The sequence below is a fragment of the Malania oleifera genome, chromosome 6, assembly GCF_029873635.1.
Source record: "Malania oleifera isolate guangnan ecotype guangnan chromosome 6, ASM2987363v1, whole genome shotgun sequence".
Lineage (NCBI taxonomy): Eukaryota > Viridiplantae > Streptophyta > Magnoliopsida > Santalales > Ximeniaceae > Malania > Malania oleifera.
The window spans coordinates 106399601-106416933 of NC_080422.1; the positions used below are offsets into that span (position 1 = coordinate 106399601).

At 36.8% G+C, this 17333-nt stretch overlaps 2 protein-coding genes across 2 annotated transcripts in view; one reads left to right on the forward strand and one right to left on the reverse strand.

Annotated features, from left to right (window-relative positions):
- The first annotated feature begins 820 nt into the window (after positions 1-820).
- On the forward strand, positions 821-1429 carry LOC131158752 (uncharacterized). Its single transcript, XM_058113608.1, has 2 exons — positions 821-1126; positions 1247-1429. Exons 1-2 carry the CDS (start codon positions 821-823, stop codon positions 1427-1429), a joined length of 489 nt encoding a protein of 162 aa, XP_057969591.1.
- Positions 1430-5981: 4552 nt separating this feature from the next.
- Positions 5982-17333, reverse strand: part of LOC131157462 (bifunctional purple acid phosphatase 26-like) — a 32395-nt gene continuing 21043 nt past the window's right edge. The window contains exons 5-10 of the mRNA XM_058111644.1: positions 15990-16216; positions 15047-15185; positions 12971-13191; positions 7835-7956; positions 7528-7689; positions 5982-6570 (exon numbers count right to left, since the gene is read on the reverse strand). Of these exons, the coding sequence (XP_057967627.1) occupies positions 6498-6570; positions 7528-7689; positions 7835-7956; positions 12971-13191; positions 15047-15185; positions 15990-16216 (944 nt within the window). The 3' untranslated portion in view covers positions 5982-6497. The remainder of the gene's footprint in view (positions 6571-7527; positions 7690-7834; positions 7957-12970; positions 13192-15046; positions 15186-15989; positions 16217-17333) is intronic.

The window sequence follows — 17333 nt, forward strand, 5'->3', positions numbered from 1 at the left end:
GTAGGTGGATAGTCATGAGCTTGGATATGACTATGGGAAATGAAAATTTATGAAAAGACATTTATATATGGTTACACAGAAATGAAAGCTTATGAAAGCTATAGATATATGATTATGAGAAATGAAAGCCTATGAAAGCTATTGAAATATGAATATGAGAAATGGAAGCTTATGAAAACATGTTATTTGAATACGAGAAATGATATGAAAGCTTATGAAAATATGGTTTTACATATATGTATGATTATGAGTACATAGTTGTATATATTTTCCCAGTTGATATAATTATTTGAATGAATGTGTTAGTATATAACAGAACTCATATTACCACACACTAAATAATTTATTTCGTCTTACTAAGAAATGTCTCGCCCAGAACTTTAACTTTTCAAGAAACCAAGATGGACAAGCCGAGAGAGCTACGAGGGAGAGGATACTATAGAACCCTAGTAGTTAGGGTGAGTGTTTTGAGTTAGGGATGTGTTTCGTATGACCCCAAAGTATTTTGTGGATTTTTGGGGAGGTATATGGATTTGTGTATTTATGGATGTATAGAACTCTGGTATTTGTATTTAGTATGGTATATATATTGACTTTTGCTGTTCGGTATACTTTGTGAGATGGACTGATCACCTAGTACCCACTTCGGGACGGGTTATGTATGATATATAATATCAAAGTTGGTTGACAGATGATGATTGATTATTATTATTTATTGTAAAGAAAATGGTAGAAAAAAAAATCAGGGTGTCACAGCGTAGACGTTGAAAGGAATAATAATGTGGATACTTCTAGCGAGGAGGATGTGGATACCTCGGCGATGCTACGAGGTATAGCATGGCAGGTTAGGAAGGAGATCCGGAGTGACTCCAAGGGACAGGATCAACCACCAGTTGATCGGGGCTGCACCATTGAGCAATTTACCCGGATGAGTTCGTCAACATTTGTAGGAGGAGCAGACCCGATCGTGCCTAAGGATTGGGTTCAGGAGACAAAAGAGCTTTTGGTTATTCTACATTGCACTGAGGAGCAGTGGGTGCAATACGCGACTTTTAAATTGGTTGGGGAGGCTAAGCGGTGGTGGAGAGTGGTAAAGCTAGTGGAAGAGCAGAGGTCGGGATCTACGGTTACTACCTAGAGTCGTTTTAGAGAAACCTTCTTTGACAAGTATTTCCCTGCTGCCACCCGAGACGCTAAGGTAGAGGAATTCCTAAATCTGACTCAGGGGCCCTTGACTGTACAACAGTACGTGACCAAGTTTATAGAGCTATGTCACTTCGCTTCATACATGGTCTTGGATGAGTCGAAGAAGGCCCAAAGGTTTGAAAAGGGCCTGAGGCAGGGGATACGCGCACAAGTAGTAGCATTTTTGGCCCAGAGTTTCTCTAAGCTAGTGGACAGGGCCATAACAGTAGAGGCCAATATATAGGAGTGTGAGGGGGCAGTGAATCAGAGGAAGAGATCCATGCCTCCTAGTTTCCATATAGAGGCCAAACAGGGTTCGTCGAGGGGAGACAATGATATTGTGGACCAGAGGCTAAATAGGGATGAACAAGGCCACTGGGGTGATTCATCACGCCCTCACTGTGCTTGATGTAATCAGAGGCATTGGGGAGAATGTCGGGACTGGGGTCTTGTGTGCTATCGGTGCGGTAGGTGCGACCATATAGCCCGAGATTGTTGTGGATCACCGAATAGCACACCTGCTCCTAATCAGAATTGGAGGGACAATCCAGTGCCTCGCAGTGGCCTAGCCCGTGTCTACACACTTATCCCAACTGAGGCAAACGTTGCTAGAGGTGTAAGTAACGTGTTTATGTTTGGGATAAGCGATAGTTTCATTTGATTCTAAGTGATGCAATTATTCACAAGTTAGAGTATATTGAAATGTGTGAAATGTGGTTAGTTAATAAACTTCTAAATTTGTGGAAAATGATTGATTAACGAATTTCGAGGATGAAATTTCTATAAGAGGGGGAGATTGTAGAGACCCGAACCTAGAAAATAAAAAAAATTAAATAAAAGAAGGAGGGAAATAGATAAAGGAAAGGAAAAATAAGAAAAGGAAGGAAAAAGGTTTTTCCAGGACCAAACCATCGATGGTTTTCCTGTAGGGCAAAATACGAGAGCGTTTAAGTACCAAACCGTCAACGGTTTTGTCAAGCACAGAAAAATCGTTGACGGTTTCCTGCAAGAGCTAAGAACCTATAAATAGACAATAGGTTATTTTTTTAGAATCACTCTCTCTCTCTCTCTCTCTCTCTCTCTCTCTCTCTCATCCCTCATATGACTCTCTCTCTCTCTCTCTCCTACGCTCGCCCAAAGTCGCTCTCGTTCCCTAAATGCCTTTCTCATCTCTCTAGGGATTGCCGAATCAGTTTCAGCGGCGGTTTCGTAAAGTTAGGGTTTCCATCCTCCGATCGTTTTAGGCATATTTTCAAGATCAGGTAAGGGAAATAAATTATGTCAGTTCTTTTGTAAATTCTACTAGTTAAAATGGAGTATATAGGTTTATATATATGAATACCGCTTCTGTTTCTAAACCTTTTTTGTTTTAGAAAAGGGTATTTGAGCTTAGGGTTATGTAAACAGTTGTTATTTCCAAAACTAACCAATTAAACTAAAATGTAGGAACACGAGGTTATAGTAATGGATTTTCTGAACGTTCTAATTGAAATAAATTATTGGTTTTTGAATCATTTTTCGTATTTTATAAAGGATCAAATGGAATAAGGTTGACCATCTTAGTTTATTAAATTATTGTTTAATATTTAAATCGTGTGGCATGAGATTAATTCTTCATAATAAACTGGGTGTCAGTACTGTAATTAAATGTGCATACTTGGTTGCTTTGTTGGTGTAGTTATTCGTGTATTTCACAATATAACGTTGGCAGGCATGAATAGTTTGTTATATTGTCCTTGTTATAAATCGCAATATAACGTTGGCAAGACTTAAGGAGTTCATTATATTGTCATTTATATAAAGGGGTTAAAACGTTGGCAATGACATGAGGAGGTTGTTTTACTGATTTACCATAAATAGGTCAATTTGAAAGTGTATCATGTCTGAAGCGAAGTATGTAAAGGGAACGATGGGGAGGGATGCCCTGAGAACCACCAAAAGTGAAATGCAAAAGTGAAGTATTTGTGTACTGTTTACTATGGGTGTGAGTACGCACATGTGAATTGAATGTGTTGTGTATTGATGTGTTCTGATATGATATATGATACATGTACATGTGGATCTCTGGGGTATGATTGATAAAGAATGTGTGTGAGTATATGGATGTGAATTAAAATGCACAAACAATTACGGCGAAGTAAGACTCTCCTCCCAATGGCTTATTGAGTAAGGTGAGTGTCCTAATAAGTATCAGTTGTAGTTTCACCCAAATTAAATGGACAAGGTTACAAACGGTATCAGAGTATAGGGGTGGGTCTGTAATCTCCCCAATCCTCAGGAACTCTCGCTTATAAATAATGATTATGTATGTGTGAGTACAGTCTGCATGTGTTTTCTCAGTTGTTATTGATTAATAAATGGTTATATTTTGTATACACTAAAACTCATGATGGCCATACACCGATAATAATTTATTCCATCATTACTGAAAAGTGTCTCACCCTAACAATTTATTAACTTTTCAGGTCCTTCTGGAGGTCAGGATTGAAAGCCTGGGCAGGGTTTAGTTTTGTGACTGTGGGTGAATGTAAGATACAGGAACACATAAGTTTATGTTTTAAATGCTAGATATGTAATAAGAACAGCTGGAAACTCTTTTTTTGGTTGTATAGTATAGTACTCTTGTATTTTAATGAAGAATGTTTAATTATATTACGCTGCGTGAATGATATTTATGGGATCAGAGATAGGTGAATAGAACTCATAACTCCTCAGGCCCCACTTGGCGAGTTCGGGACGTTACACTGATCTCCCCTGACATATGGCGAAAGGATAAGAATTTCTAATTAGGTTTCAAAAATCCCAACGATCTCACTTGAGATTTTACTAATTTTATAGACCTTTCCTGAAATTTGTTAAAAAGACGGACTTTTTCTTATATTTGAAAAAAAAAAATTCTTGAGATAGTATTTAAAAACATGAATTTCATACCTCAAATTTGGACTTTGATCTATTTAGGCAAATTTGAATATAATTTTATATTACATCTTATCAAAATCAAAATTCAACACAACTCCATGTTCAAGGCCTCTCCAAGCATAGGGTAAGGGTATTAGTATCCCACTAAGGATTTTAAAATTTTAACTCTATTTGGGAGAGATCTTGAATTTGAATTTGTATTGAATTTGAATATGATGTAATATAAAAGTATATTAAATTTATAAGCAAAGAAAATTTTAAAATATTAACTAAGAAAATTTAGATTTAGATTCGGGTATCATGTAATATAAAATTATATTAAGATTTGTTCAAATTACTTAAATCTAAATTTGAAATCTAAAATTCATACAAGTTTCTTTAAGTTCCAAAAAAAATATTTAGTTTTTTCATCAAACCTTTTCTCTAAATCCCAAAAAAAATATTTAGTCTTTTCATCAAACCTCAAGTCCGCTTATCACTAACTGCCATTTTTTCAACACTGTTAAAACATTTTGATTGATGAGATTTACCTGTATTGGGTGACGAGGAAGGAAGAGTTGATTCTCTAGTGCGCAGAGCCCAACACGATCATGACACTTGAATATGCTGACCCATTTTTGGCCGGCGACGATTCCATGCAGCTGCGCCGAGAAGTCTTTGATTCTCGAGTTCGTACCCTAGTCGTCGACATAGTTCATCACGGCGATGGCCTTCGCCAGCCCAGGTCGAGTCAGTGCATAAGACACCGCCGAGTAGGAGAACAGGGCAAGGAGGATGACGAACAGAGCCCACAGATATGTTTTGAACAGACAGCTTGCAGAGGTGAACACCAGAAGGAACAAGAATGCTGAGAGTAACAGTGTGGAAAGATGAATCATTGCAAGCGAAAGAATATTCCCGCATTCCGCCATCTCTTGGTGATTGCAGTGCAAATTGAGGGAAAAGAAAGAGAAGAGAGCAGGGAAGAACAGAGGAGAACAGGGGAGGGATGAAGCCATGAAGGGACACATTGCTGGTAATAAATACACAGGGGATCCTCTGTTCACAGAGCTGGTGATAAAGTGACTTGTTTGGGTCTAGATGTCATTGCATGCTAAAAATAAAAATTGTGAATTGTTTTTCTTTAATAAGGTTGAAGCATCAAAAACTGACATTAAAAATAGAAAACAAATATTGAAAAAATGAAAAAAGAAAAAGGAACTATCGATCGATCTTTTATTTGGATGTCACAACTAGATACGAGCTAAAAATGGTGAAAATTTGTTTTGGAGATGGCACATTTTCTTCTGTTTACATGTCAAAACTCCATACAAGCTAAAAATAATAATGAACGACATTAACGAAGATTTGTCAAATGAATTTGACATTATGATTTTATGCTATGTTATATATGTACATTTTGTTATATATGTAACACTTCAATCAGGATGCATATGACATATGGTCTAATCGAAACTAACATTATGGATCTCATGTACATCTGTGCTTATGTAAGTCCTACTAACACCATGCGTTACACCTCCAAGTATATAACTTTTCGATATGCAGAGGTGCAAGATTTATATTTCAACCATCCAACCATTAAAAATATAGAAATAAATTTAAATTTGTGTAAATTTGACCAAAACGTAGTATAAAATTATATTGAATTAATTTCAAATGTACACAAATTCAAAATCAAATTAAAATCTAAAATTCATACTCTCAAATACTGTCTCAAATCCATTAAGAATTTTATTTAAAAAAAAATAATAGTCAAAAAAAAAAAAAGGAACAAAACACATTTTCTTTTATATTTTCTTTTCATGTTAAATACTATTAAAAAGGAAAATTATTCTAATATGATTAAAATGAATAAAAAATCAAATGCAAATGGATTTGTAGCTAAGTCGAGTTCAAATTTTATGAACTTGTAGCCGATTCAAAATCAAGTTTAACAATTATGAAAGTGATCGAATTCAAGTCGAACTTCGAGCTTAACATTTTCGAGTCGAACCAAATTCGAGTATTTTATCGTGCCAACTCGATTACAGCTCAAGCAAGCTTAATCTGCACACAGGGGTTCAAATAAATAGCAGAAAACATGAACTTTTTTTTTCCCCCCAAATCAGAGCTGCAGCTCAGGTTCAGAAGCAACATTTTCTTAGAGATAATTATGAAACGAGATTACAACACAAACATCCAAGCATGAAAAGCACAAATAATCTTCACAAGCTGTCTAGGCGTTCAAATAATATTGGAGGTTTGGTAGGCATATCTCCACCCCATTCCAAACAACCGCCGCCGCCGCCACGACCACAACTACTGGCACCGCCACCACCACCGCCCACCACCCCTTCCCCCTTCTCTACATACTTGGTTGTACATTACAAGAACATATAATCAATTTCAAGCTAGAAAGAGGCAGCCTGGCGGACGACAGTTTGAAGATGATGCTTGTCCATCTTCCTCTGCCGATTGCTTGCCCTGTATGATAATAATATATCGCAGTTTAATAATAACTTAGTTCATTTTTTTCTACCAGAAGAAAACCATCCAATTACACAGCCAGTCATGATCCTCTTTACCAGTCGAGGGCAAAGCAACATATAATGATGCGGACTTAAAATGTCCTCAGGCATAAGCTTTCTTCAGGGTAAGATTTTGAATCTTCATTTTTTTCTCTTAATCTTTCTCTTGATTGAAAAACTTCTATAATTAACTAATGACAATTTCAGGAGCTGTGGAAAATAAACGACCACTAATGTTTTGGTTATGCACTTTTGCTTGCAAACACGACTAATTGGCTACAAGGTTGTGGTATATAGAGCATGCATGCTCGGTAAATTTGCCTTCAAAATCCCGTCTCTGCCCATACATGATGTAACCAGGACTGATGAGAGATTAGCAACAGCCAACGTATACCCAAAAATTGACTTCCACATTTTCCAAAATAATCTTATTCCCTCTTTAGCAGTGTAATTTACTAAATGCCCTGCAAATGCAGGGGTATGCATGAGAGCAACCAGTTCCCGCATTTTTAATGCCCATTCTAGCTTTATCATCCCTCTCTAAATATGAACATGCACTTGGACACGGTTTAAATCTTTGGATTCCAAAGACTAATGGAAATCATGATGAAAAAAAAAATGGAGAGAGAATGATCGTAGAGACATCTAAATTGTTATTGTAGCTTAGAATGAGACAAACAAATCAGATGCCAGCATGCATAAACCTCGAATGTGCTTGTGTAGGCATGTGCTCCTTTTGAAAGTCATTGCTGGAAAAGCACACATAAATTATCTAATAGTGCCAACTAGTTCATATAAAAGCATGCCTAAATTAACTTGGTGGCTCAAAAATGCTGCCCCAGATATCAGTACCATGGAAGAATCCCATTATCAGCTAGCATGCGTTGAGCAAGTGATAGTGAACTGCACTCACCAGTATTGGTTGTGTAAGATGAATGATTCAGTTACTACATTTTTCCCATCATCATTGCGAATCCAGTTATAGAGTGCATGTGTTCTATTCTTTATCTCCAAAGTAGAATGACCATAACTTGCTTCCCGGAAAGCAGAATAATCTGGTTGTGGATCCATGAAACTACAGAAACAATGGGAAAAGCTTGTAAATATGTTATTACTACAGAAAACAGATTGCAAGTTTTCTGTACAAAACAAAAGAAGAGAAGACACCGCTGGGAATTATAAACCATTGGAAAGCCTTTTAGTTATGCAATTTTACTTACTGTCCAGCAAGACCTTCCTGATTTCCTCCATCTCCAACAGTAATGTAAATGGGTGCAGATTGGTCCAGTACAGGATATGGGTCGACACTTGACACATTGTAGTGCAAATTTGAAATGCGATGCTGAAAATGAAACACATCAAGTTATATTAGGGAGCGTTTGCTTAATCTGAATGGCCTTTGACTAAAGATTTTGTCTGAACCATTTCACTAACCGAATCGACATCAGAGTGTTCGATTGCAGCTCTGAATTTTCTTAAAATTCCTCTAATAGAATTAAACATAGTAACATGTCTGATTCAGTAAGCGAGAAATTCAGAGGTCTCTTTTTCAATTTTATCCGTTATAAAAAATGACAAGGACAAAAAACTCAATACCAAAGTGATAGAAATTGAAATAATAATTTTATTTTTACTAGAACAATAAATTATATTATTTTTATTTAAAATTATCAAGTAAATATATGACAAGAAACTAGTATTTATGTTAAAATAAAAACTTTATTTTATGTAATTGCTTGTTAATTTTGTCAAATACTTATGCTCCTAAGCATTAGAAGGTTTAAATTGAAAAACAACACATATTCACATTTTAGATACCAAACAGCTAAAATAATTCAGATATCATATTTAGTGACCAGCTCAAGCTCAATTCACTAATTTACAAAATCAAATTTGAATTCAGTGTCTAGCAATTAACACTTAATTTACCAAATGCCCTATTAGAATTAACTTGGAATGAGATACTGAGAAAGGATTTAATGGTTCTTAAACTAGTCTCTTAGGAGACATCTTATACTTGAACGATGGTTCTTAAACTAGCCTAGGGAAAGGTCTTCTAACCTATCAGTTTAGTAGACATTAAAATGTGCTTCTTTTAAAGGTCTTCTGGCAATTGTATAGTGTTTTTTATTTGTATGTGGCTCTTATACTTGGTGAGAATCACAAACAAAGGAAGGAAAACATGAGATAGAGGTCTTCTTGTGCTGGCAGCAGAAGACTCGTCAACGAGTTCCCTGTGCTCGTCGACGAGTAGATACCGAGAGCTAGAAAATCTCAGAGTTAAAGACTCGTCGATGAGAGGATAGACTTGTTGACGAGTGGGCTTCTTTGACTCATCGATGAATCCCTTTTTCTTGTCAACGAGTGCGCCTGGGTTGCGAGAAAAAATTTAAATTTTGAATTTGAACGTTGGGGTGATTGGGTAATTTGAGGTAAACCTCCAAAGGAAAGTCTATTTAACCCTATCTAAGGGTATTGTGAGAGAAGAGAGAGATCTTTGTGAAGTATATTGTGTATTTTGAGATTTCCTTAGTTAAATTCTAGTGCCATTGCTTCCATAGATGTAGGCTTTGCCGAACCACGTACATCTTATTGTTGTGCTTGTTATTTCATGTTTTCTGGTTGAGTTTGATCTGCTTGTTGCATTTTTTTTATTCCTCTGTGCATCCTAGTTATCCTATCCATTATTACAACAAATTTGTATCAGAGCGATTGTTGATATGGCTTCGGGATCATCTTCTGCAAGATTTGACTTCGTCAAATTTGATAAAACTGGGAACTTTGGTTTATGGCAAAGGAGGGTGAAGGATATACTTGTGCAACAAGGAATGGCTAAGGCACTACTTGGCATTCAACCAGTTGGAATGGATGAGGCAACATGGGGAGAATCAGAAGCAAAGGCCATTTCTACAATACGCTTGTATTTGGCCGATGAAGTTCCCTATCAGGTGATGGAGGATGATTCTCCGGTGGCTGTGTGGCGAAAGTTAGAAAGCCGGTATATGTCTAAATCGTTGTCGAATAAATTTTTTCTTAAGCAAAGGTTGTATTGGCTTAAGATGGTTGAGGGTTCAAATTTGAACCAACATATCAACACTTTCAATCAAATTGTGAGTGATTTGGCACGTGTTGATGTAAAGTTCGAGGAGGAAGATAAAGCATTGATGCTATTAAATTCCCTACCTACATCTCAAACTTATGATAATTTGTTTACAACTCTTGCATGGGGCAAGGATAGCCTAAATTTGGAAGAGGTAACAAGTGCATTGCTTGGTTTTCATAAAAAAAAAAATGATTAGCAATGAAGCTTCACATGGTGAAGGACTTGTTGTGAAGAGTAATCAAGAATATGGGAGACGTAAGTCCCAAAGCAAATCTCGATTGCAATCTGGGAAGAAGAAGAAGGACGTGAAATGTTTTAAGTGCGGTAAAATTGGGCACATAAGACCGGAATGTCTGGAGTGGAAGAAAGGGAATTCTGAAAATCAGGAAGGTCCGTCAGAATCTGCAAATGTAGTGGAAGAAGATTTAGAGTGTAGTGATGGGGATATGCTATGTATTTCGTCAGGTTCAGAGTGCCTCACGGATGATTCTTGGATCCTAGATACCGGATGCTCTTATCACATGACAGCAAATAGAAAATGGTTTGACACCTACAGGTCAGTCAATACTGGTTGTGTTTTGATGGGAAATAATATTTTATACAAAATACTTGGTATTGCAAATGTCAAAATCAAAATGCATGATGGTATTGTAAGAACCATATGTGATATAAGGCATGTTGAGGGTCTACGAAAGAATGTTATTTCATTCGATATTTTAGACTGTAATGGATTTTGTTACAAGTCTGAAAATTGAGAAATGAAAGTGTGTGAAGGCAACTCAATAGTGATGAAAGGAGAAAAGATAGCAGGAAAGATCTATTGTACTGGGGGTGTTACGGTTGTAGTTGGAGCTACAGCAGTTGAATCTGAATCAAATACCTTGTGGCATATGTAGTTGAAGCATATGGGAGACTACATGTATTCAGATGTTTGGGGACCGATGATGATAGCATCAAAGGATAGACATATGTTTTTTTGTGAATGTATCACGAAAGGTTTTGGTTTATCTCATGTGGCAAAAGCTTGATGTTGAGGTGTTGTGGTTAAGGTGGAGTACCAGACAAGGAGAGAAATCCTCATGTCAGCCATTGGGACTAAGTACGCTGGTTTTATTCAAGGAGTTTTGCGAGCAGGGTAGATCATATGCAGGGCTTGCAGGGTATTTTTTGGTGAAGTCAGTGAGTATGGCGCATTTCTCGTATGACTGATCGCCAAAGGTATCGCTAGATGGGAAAGTTGCAAGTGAATTGTGGGCAGGTTTTGCGGTAGATTACTCGGTTGTGAGTGGATGTCCACTGGTGCACTATTCTAGATATGGAGGATCTAAGCTTGGTGTTATGTCCGAACAATACATCTTTCTGAGTTATATGAAAGGTGGGTGCAAGTTGGGTGATATTATGGCAAACAAAGGACTGATCGAGGACATGATTTTTTTTGTTGAAGTCATGGAACAGTGTACTCAGGTAAAGGAAGAGAAACAAATGCCAGAAAACTACGAGAACAGCAATCATGTTATTCAGGTAGAGTTAAGGACTCAACGTAGAAATGCGGGAAGTTTTATCTTGGGTCAACAGTATCACAATATGAATGTGCATGTGATACGGGTGGAGCAATAGACTTAGGGCAACAATGACATTGGTCATATTGCAAGGAGTTTCAGCTCGGGAAATCAGCAGGATCATGGTGGGTCCATGTGCACTATCAGACCACCATTCAGGTGTAAATTGGTGAGGCTTCCAATTGGGAAGAGGGTGATAGTGATTTATGAAGTGATGTATCTGTTGTATGTGAATGATATGCTATTGGCTTGAAAAGCTTTAACTGGGGCTAATCAGTTGGGAACTCTGTTGAGAAGTTTTGACATGAATGTGTTGTGTACGGCCAAGATGGGTCTTGGTTTGCTGATTCGCATGGACAGAGCTGCAGAGAGATTGGTGTTATCTCAAGGTGGCTTTGTGGACGGAACCGCAGGGAGACTTTGTTTGCCGTCTTAGGGAGGTCCCGTGGAGAAGTACCCAAGGATGGATTGTGATGTCCGAGATATGTCAAAGGTCCTCCATGATTGTGTAATTGAGTGTTTCAGCAAGCAACAGAGTAGACCTTCAATTGTTAGTTTTGTTGAGGACTATGCAAGGGGACTTTGGTGATATAAGACTTGCAGCAACTTTTGTGTTTACTGTTATGGGAAGGTCTTATTGGAAGCTTAGGGTGAAGTCTTCAGGTGTTGAATCTATAACTGTATCGGGGTTGATGGTAGAAGATGAAGCTACCATCAAAAAGTTCAAGCGGCATTGCTTAGACTTGGTGCATGTTTCTAAGTACTAGAAGGGAGATAGTCCCAACCGAGCGTTTCAAGTTCAAGGTGGAGCAATCAGTCATGTTTTTGAAATCTCCTAAGGGACATATAATCGCCAAGGTGGAGATTGTTATATTTGTGTGTGGCTCTTATACTTGGTGGGAATCACAAACAAAGGAAGGAAAACATGAGATAGAGGTCTTCTTGTGTTGGCAGCAGAAGACTCGTTGATGAATTCTCTGTGCTCGTCGACGAGTAGATACCGAGAGCCAAAAAATCTCATAGTTAAAGACTCGTCGACGAGAGGATAGACTAGTCGACAAGTGGGCTTCTTTGATTCATTGACAAACCCTCTGTTCTCGTTGACGAGTGCGCCTGTGCTGCAAGAAAAAATTCAAATTTTGAATTTGAACGTTGGGGTGGTTGGGTAATTGGAGGGAAACCTCTAAAGGAAAGTCTATTTATCCCTATTTGAGGGTATTGTGAGAGAAGAGAGAGATCTTTGTGAAGTGTATTGTGTATTTTAAGACTTCCTTAGTGAAATTTTTATGCCATTGCTTTCGTGGATGTAGGCTTTGCCGAACCACATACATCTTGTTGTTGTGCTTATTATTTCATATTTTCTGGTTGAGTTTGATCTGCTTGTTGCATTTTTTTTTATTCCGTTGTGCATCTTAGTTATCCTATCCATTATTACAACATATAATACAAGAGTGAATTGAAACATCCACACACTTAGGCTGCTAAATGATAGGTGCTTAGATGGATGATTCACATTGCCCTCAGCCACGTGCAGCATAAGTCTAGCTAGATAGGAGAATGTCAAGATTTTTAAACTAACTGTAATTCTTCGACATTAGAAGAGCTAAGATTTGGTTTTCTCCTTATACTTTTATAATTTGATGTTTGCTAGTTAAGGAAGAAAATATTGAAGACTTATAGATGAAGAACCATACTGATCTTTCATAAGCATGCACATGGCCAGCAAAGATAACATCGACTTTGTAGCGGACAAACCAACTCTCAAAAACGACTCGCATACTTTCACCCTCCATGAAGTGTGCTTCATTACTGTTGTACATTGGAATGTGCATAAGAACAATAAGCCAAGGGGTTTTCTCTCTGTCAACCTTTTGAAGTTCCTTTTTTAGCCACATCCACTGAGGTGTGTACTTCACTGTTAAAAATTCAAACAAAATGTATTAATATCCATCCAAAATGGGGGGATAAGAAAAAGAAAGTTAAACTAACGCTATAATAATAACAACAACAACAATGATAAAGAACTGACAAGCTGCTGGAGCATTTTACAAATGGCACACCAAAAACTTCTATTGCTGGTTCATATTAGAAGCTATTAGTTAATGTCCAAGAGTCTAGACTCGATAATTGAAATGTTCCAAGTCAAGTTCCCAAGTTTTTTTAATTCATGTATGGGAAGAAGCTTTAGAATCTACGATTATGTTTGGTTCACGGAATAGTTATTCCTTGGAATAAGATGGAATACAATGAGAAATTTGGGAGCAGATATAATAGCCATTCTTCGTATATTCCTTATTATTTCATCAAACATGCAATAAGAAAAGGGTAGACATTCCCATGGTGAAATTTGGGAATAGTCATTCCTTGTCTATTCCCTATTATGGATTCATAAAAAGTTTCACATTGTTATTCGATTTATGGCAACAACATAGCTGTCATATGAACTATCAAATTCTTATATTATAACTAATCTATCCCCAAGAATAGGCATTATGTGAACAGAACATAATATACAAAAGTTTTAGGATAAGAAGAAATAAGACAAGATATATGAAATGTAATTTTAGTCACGGTAAGAGGAATAATGGAAAAAATATTAAACTTGATGGTCAAGAAATTAGTAGCGCTCCTAGATTTTGATACCTTAGATCTATTATGCAAGCTGAAAAAGAGAAATAGAAGAAGATGTATACATGGAGTTAAAACAAGTTAAAATAGGGTAGCATTTCATGCATGTATCGAGATCATAAATCTTAAAATTAAGAAAGGAAAGTTTTATAGGATGGCTACAAACCAACTACGTTATGCTGCATGGATCAAAATGTTGGCAACTAAGAAACAACAAATCCAAGAGTTATAGTTGTTGAAATGAGAATGTTAAGGTGGATGAGTGGTACAATTAAGGAATGAGTATATTCGCAGTAAGTTAGGCATAGGACCTATAGAAATTAAGATAAGGGAGGAGTGATTTAGATGGGCATATACAACATGAGCCACATAATGCACAACTGAGGAGTAAGCTAGTTACCGTTAGTAACAATAGAAGGGATAGGGGTAGATTCAAAATAACTTGTCATGAGATAGCAAGTATTTAATAACCCACAATTTTGTGAATTGACAAAAAAAGATTCATCTAATCGACTCCATTTAGTGGTACTTAAGGTTTGGTTGTTGTTATTGTTGTTGTATGGGGCTAGCAAAGCCTAACTAAACCCATTAGAAGTGAAAGGTTTTGGTTTTGGCGGCCATATCATACCAATTCAAATTCAATCTGATTATTTAATTCGTAGAAATTTTTTAGGAAGTTTGAATTTATTACAAACATAATTTCAATATATATATATAAACATATTCACAAGTTGGATTCTTAGGTGTTTTGAGCCATCCAGATTTGACCAAAGCAAGCCTATTAGAACCCAACAGTTAACCAAATCCATTTTTGCCTATAAGGTGTTAGTAACAATTAACAGGTTCTTGTAGAGCTACCTTTTAGTGATGCACATTGGGTTTCCATGTCCATGGTTGCGTTTATGCCCACAATCTAATATATTTGACCTAAGAAAGACAGAGGTAAGGACGAGTAATTTTAAATTTTCTCCTTAGTCAATTTATTTTCCAGATAATTCTAAATTTTCACAGCCCAGTGTCATTTTAAATAAATTATATAATCTATTGAACTCTGTCAACATAAATATGAGCATACTCTCAAGATTACCTCCTTGATTGATATAAATATAGTCAGATAAAGAAAAAAGGTAATGAAAAGTTACCAAATGAAGAATAGCTGGATAGCACAATTATATGAGCCGAGGCACGTCTGATGGCATACCAAAGAGGACTGCTGCTATCAGAGGCTACATGAGGAGTAGCATACCTATGGAGATATGACTTAAAAGGATCGACCTCCCCCTAAACATAAATATTGAAAGTCTCAAGAGCTGGGCAATAAAGAACAATGCTTTCAAGCAACTTGAAATGCTTGGATGAAGAGCATAAATTGCAGTGCATGTTTAAGTAACCAGTGAGAGAATATAAAATGCATGGCACAGTGATACCATGGGATAAATGATATTACATGGTTCTTACTTGTGCGTGTGTGTGTGTGTAAAAAGAAAAACAAAAACAAAAGAAAATCACACACACACGCACATCCAGAAATAGGTGGACAGAAAAATGAGGTTGAAACCTGCTATTGGATGTTTACAGCAACTATTGACAGGAAAAGTCAACTTGCTAAACACAGCTTCCCCTTTCACATAATGGTTTCTTAAGAGACCTCAGCAATTTTTTAATAACTGCTTCAAATTATGATCCATCAATGCTCAGCAGATTATGCTTTGACATAAATTACTGAAAAACTTGAAAGGTAAGATACTAAATCACCAGAGTGCTCACATACAGTGTGGAAATAAGACTTGACTCATCCATCTTAAATTTTCTTTTAGAGAAAATTCATAGCAAGTTGATAACAAGTGCTTCGCAAAGATAAAAGGATAATCAGGTTTAATTTATATAATTTTTTAACATATCAACTCAAACATACCCGTAGTTCCATAGAATCACTCTAAATAGTTAAATTAGGAATGACTCCAGTAAGAAAAAAATTGTAGTCAAGAAAACAGAGAACTTTAGAAAATGCTCAGAGCTTGCTCAAAGAAATATGTCAAAATGTGTGACTGAAGCAAATTTTACAATAAAAGTCTGGTGATTTACCATATAGGGCATGTATTCTATTTCGTGATTTCCAGCAGACCATATCCAGGGCTGATATGCTGCACTATGCTCAACAAAACGACCCCATGTGTCCCACCGAATACCAACATCATTATACTGATATCTATCAGAATAAGAAAGATCTCCAACAAATAGGACGGTTTGGCCCCCACTCTCCACGTAATGCTCTAGAGTGGAAAGAGAATTAAATGTCTGGCCCAGGTCACCTAACACAATTTATCAAATAAAAATTATAAATGAATCCAAATATGAGCATAGGAATTCAATAAAAAAAAAAAAAATGTGGGTCCACACACCAGCAGAGATGTTTACTATTACTCAATGTACTAGAAAGAAGCACACGGAGTGCCATGGGTGGGAATGACAACTAACAGATTTTTTCCCCCATTTTTCTATAGTTCTCAAACTATCTTATGTACCTGCAAGGATATGTACCTAGTCTAGCTATCTAAGCAGTCCTACTTTAACCAAACTGTCATTATTTTTTAGGAATCACCCCAATTGATTCTTAGCAGGCCATTAGTTCCATTATTCTACCCTCTGGAGGACATATACATGTGTGTGTGTGTGTGTGTGTGTGTGTGTGTGTGTGTGTGTGAATAAACAGACCAGGACCAGGAACCATGGACAAAATTTAGAAGAAATTTTATTGGTTGACCATCAAAAGTAATCCTCCAGCTGGAACTTGGATGTGCAATGCAATAGCATCCTCTACCAAGTCTATCTTTAATCATCCACCTGGATTTTGAAAGTAAAATCATACAATACAATAGTGGCTCTATAAAAACTTCATTTCTATTGTCCACATGGCATCTTGAATGTTAAATCCTCACTACTCTTTTTCAATTCAATTTTTCCTGCAATTATCAGGTCATTAAAGGAACATGCAATCTTAAGGTAGCCGGGTTTTGGGTGTTAATAGTACCCATCTAGTTACCAATTGATCCAAAAAGACTAGGTTGTGAACCAACAATGTCTTTCAAGCCTCAACACTCCCATGTGTGCGCAACCTGATTGCAAGTGGAGAGGTAAATAAATGATGAACAATGCTCGATATGGGGAATGAAATGACTTTTAACATAAAATAATTGCAGGCAACAAGAATATAACCTACGAACTCCAGGAAACTAAGATTCCGGTACCATGTTAGAATACCACTCTACTTAAAAGCTTAGGTTGTTACATTGTAGGCCAACAATTTTGTGCAATCAGCCCTAATCCATGTACATTAACTAAAATAATTGTATATGGGTGTTTCTAAGTATGCAATGCAGTAGGAATTTCACCAATGCAAACCCCCAACTTCCACCAAGACAAAACTCA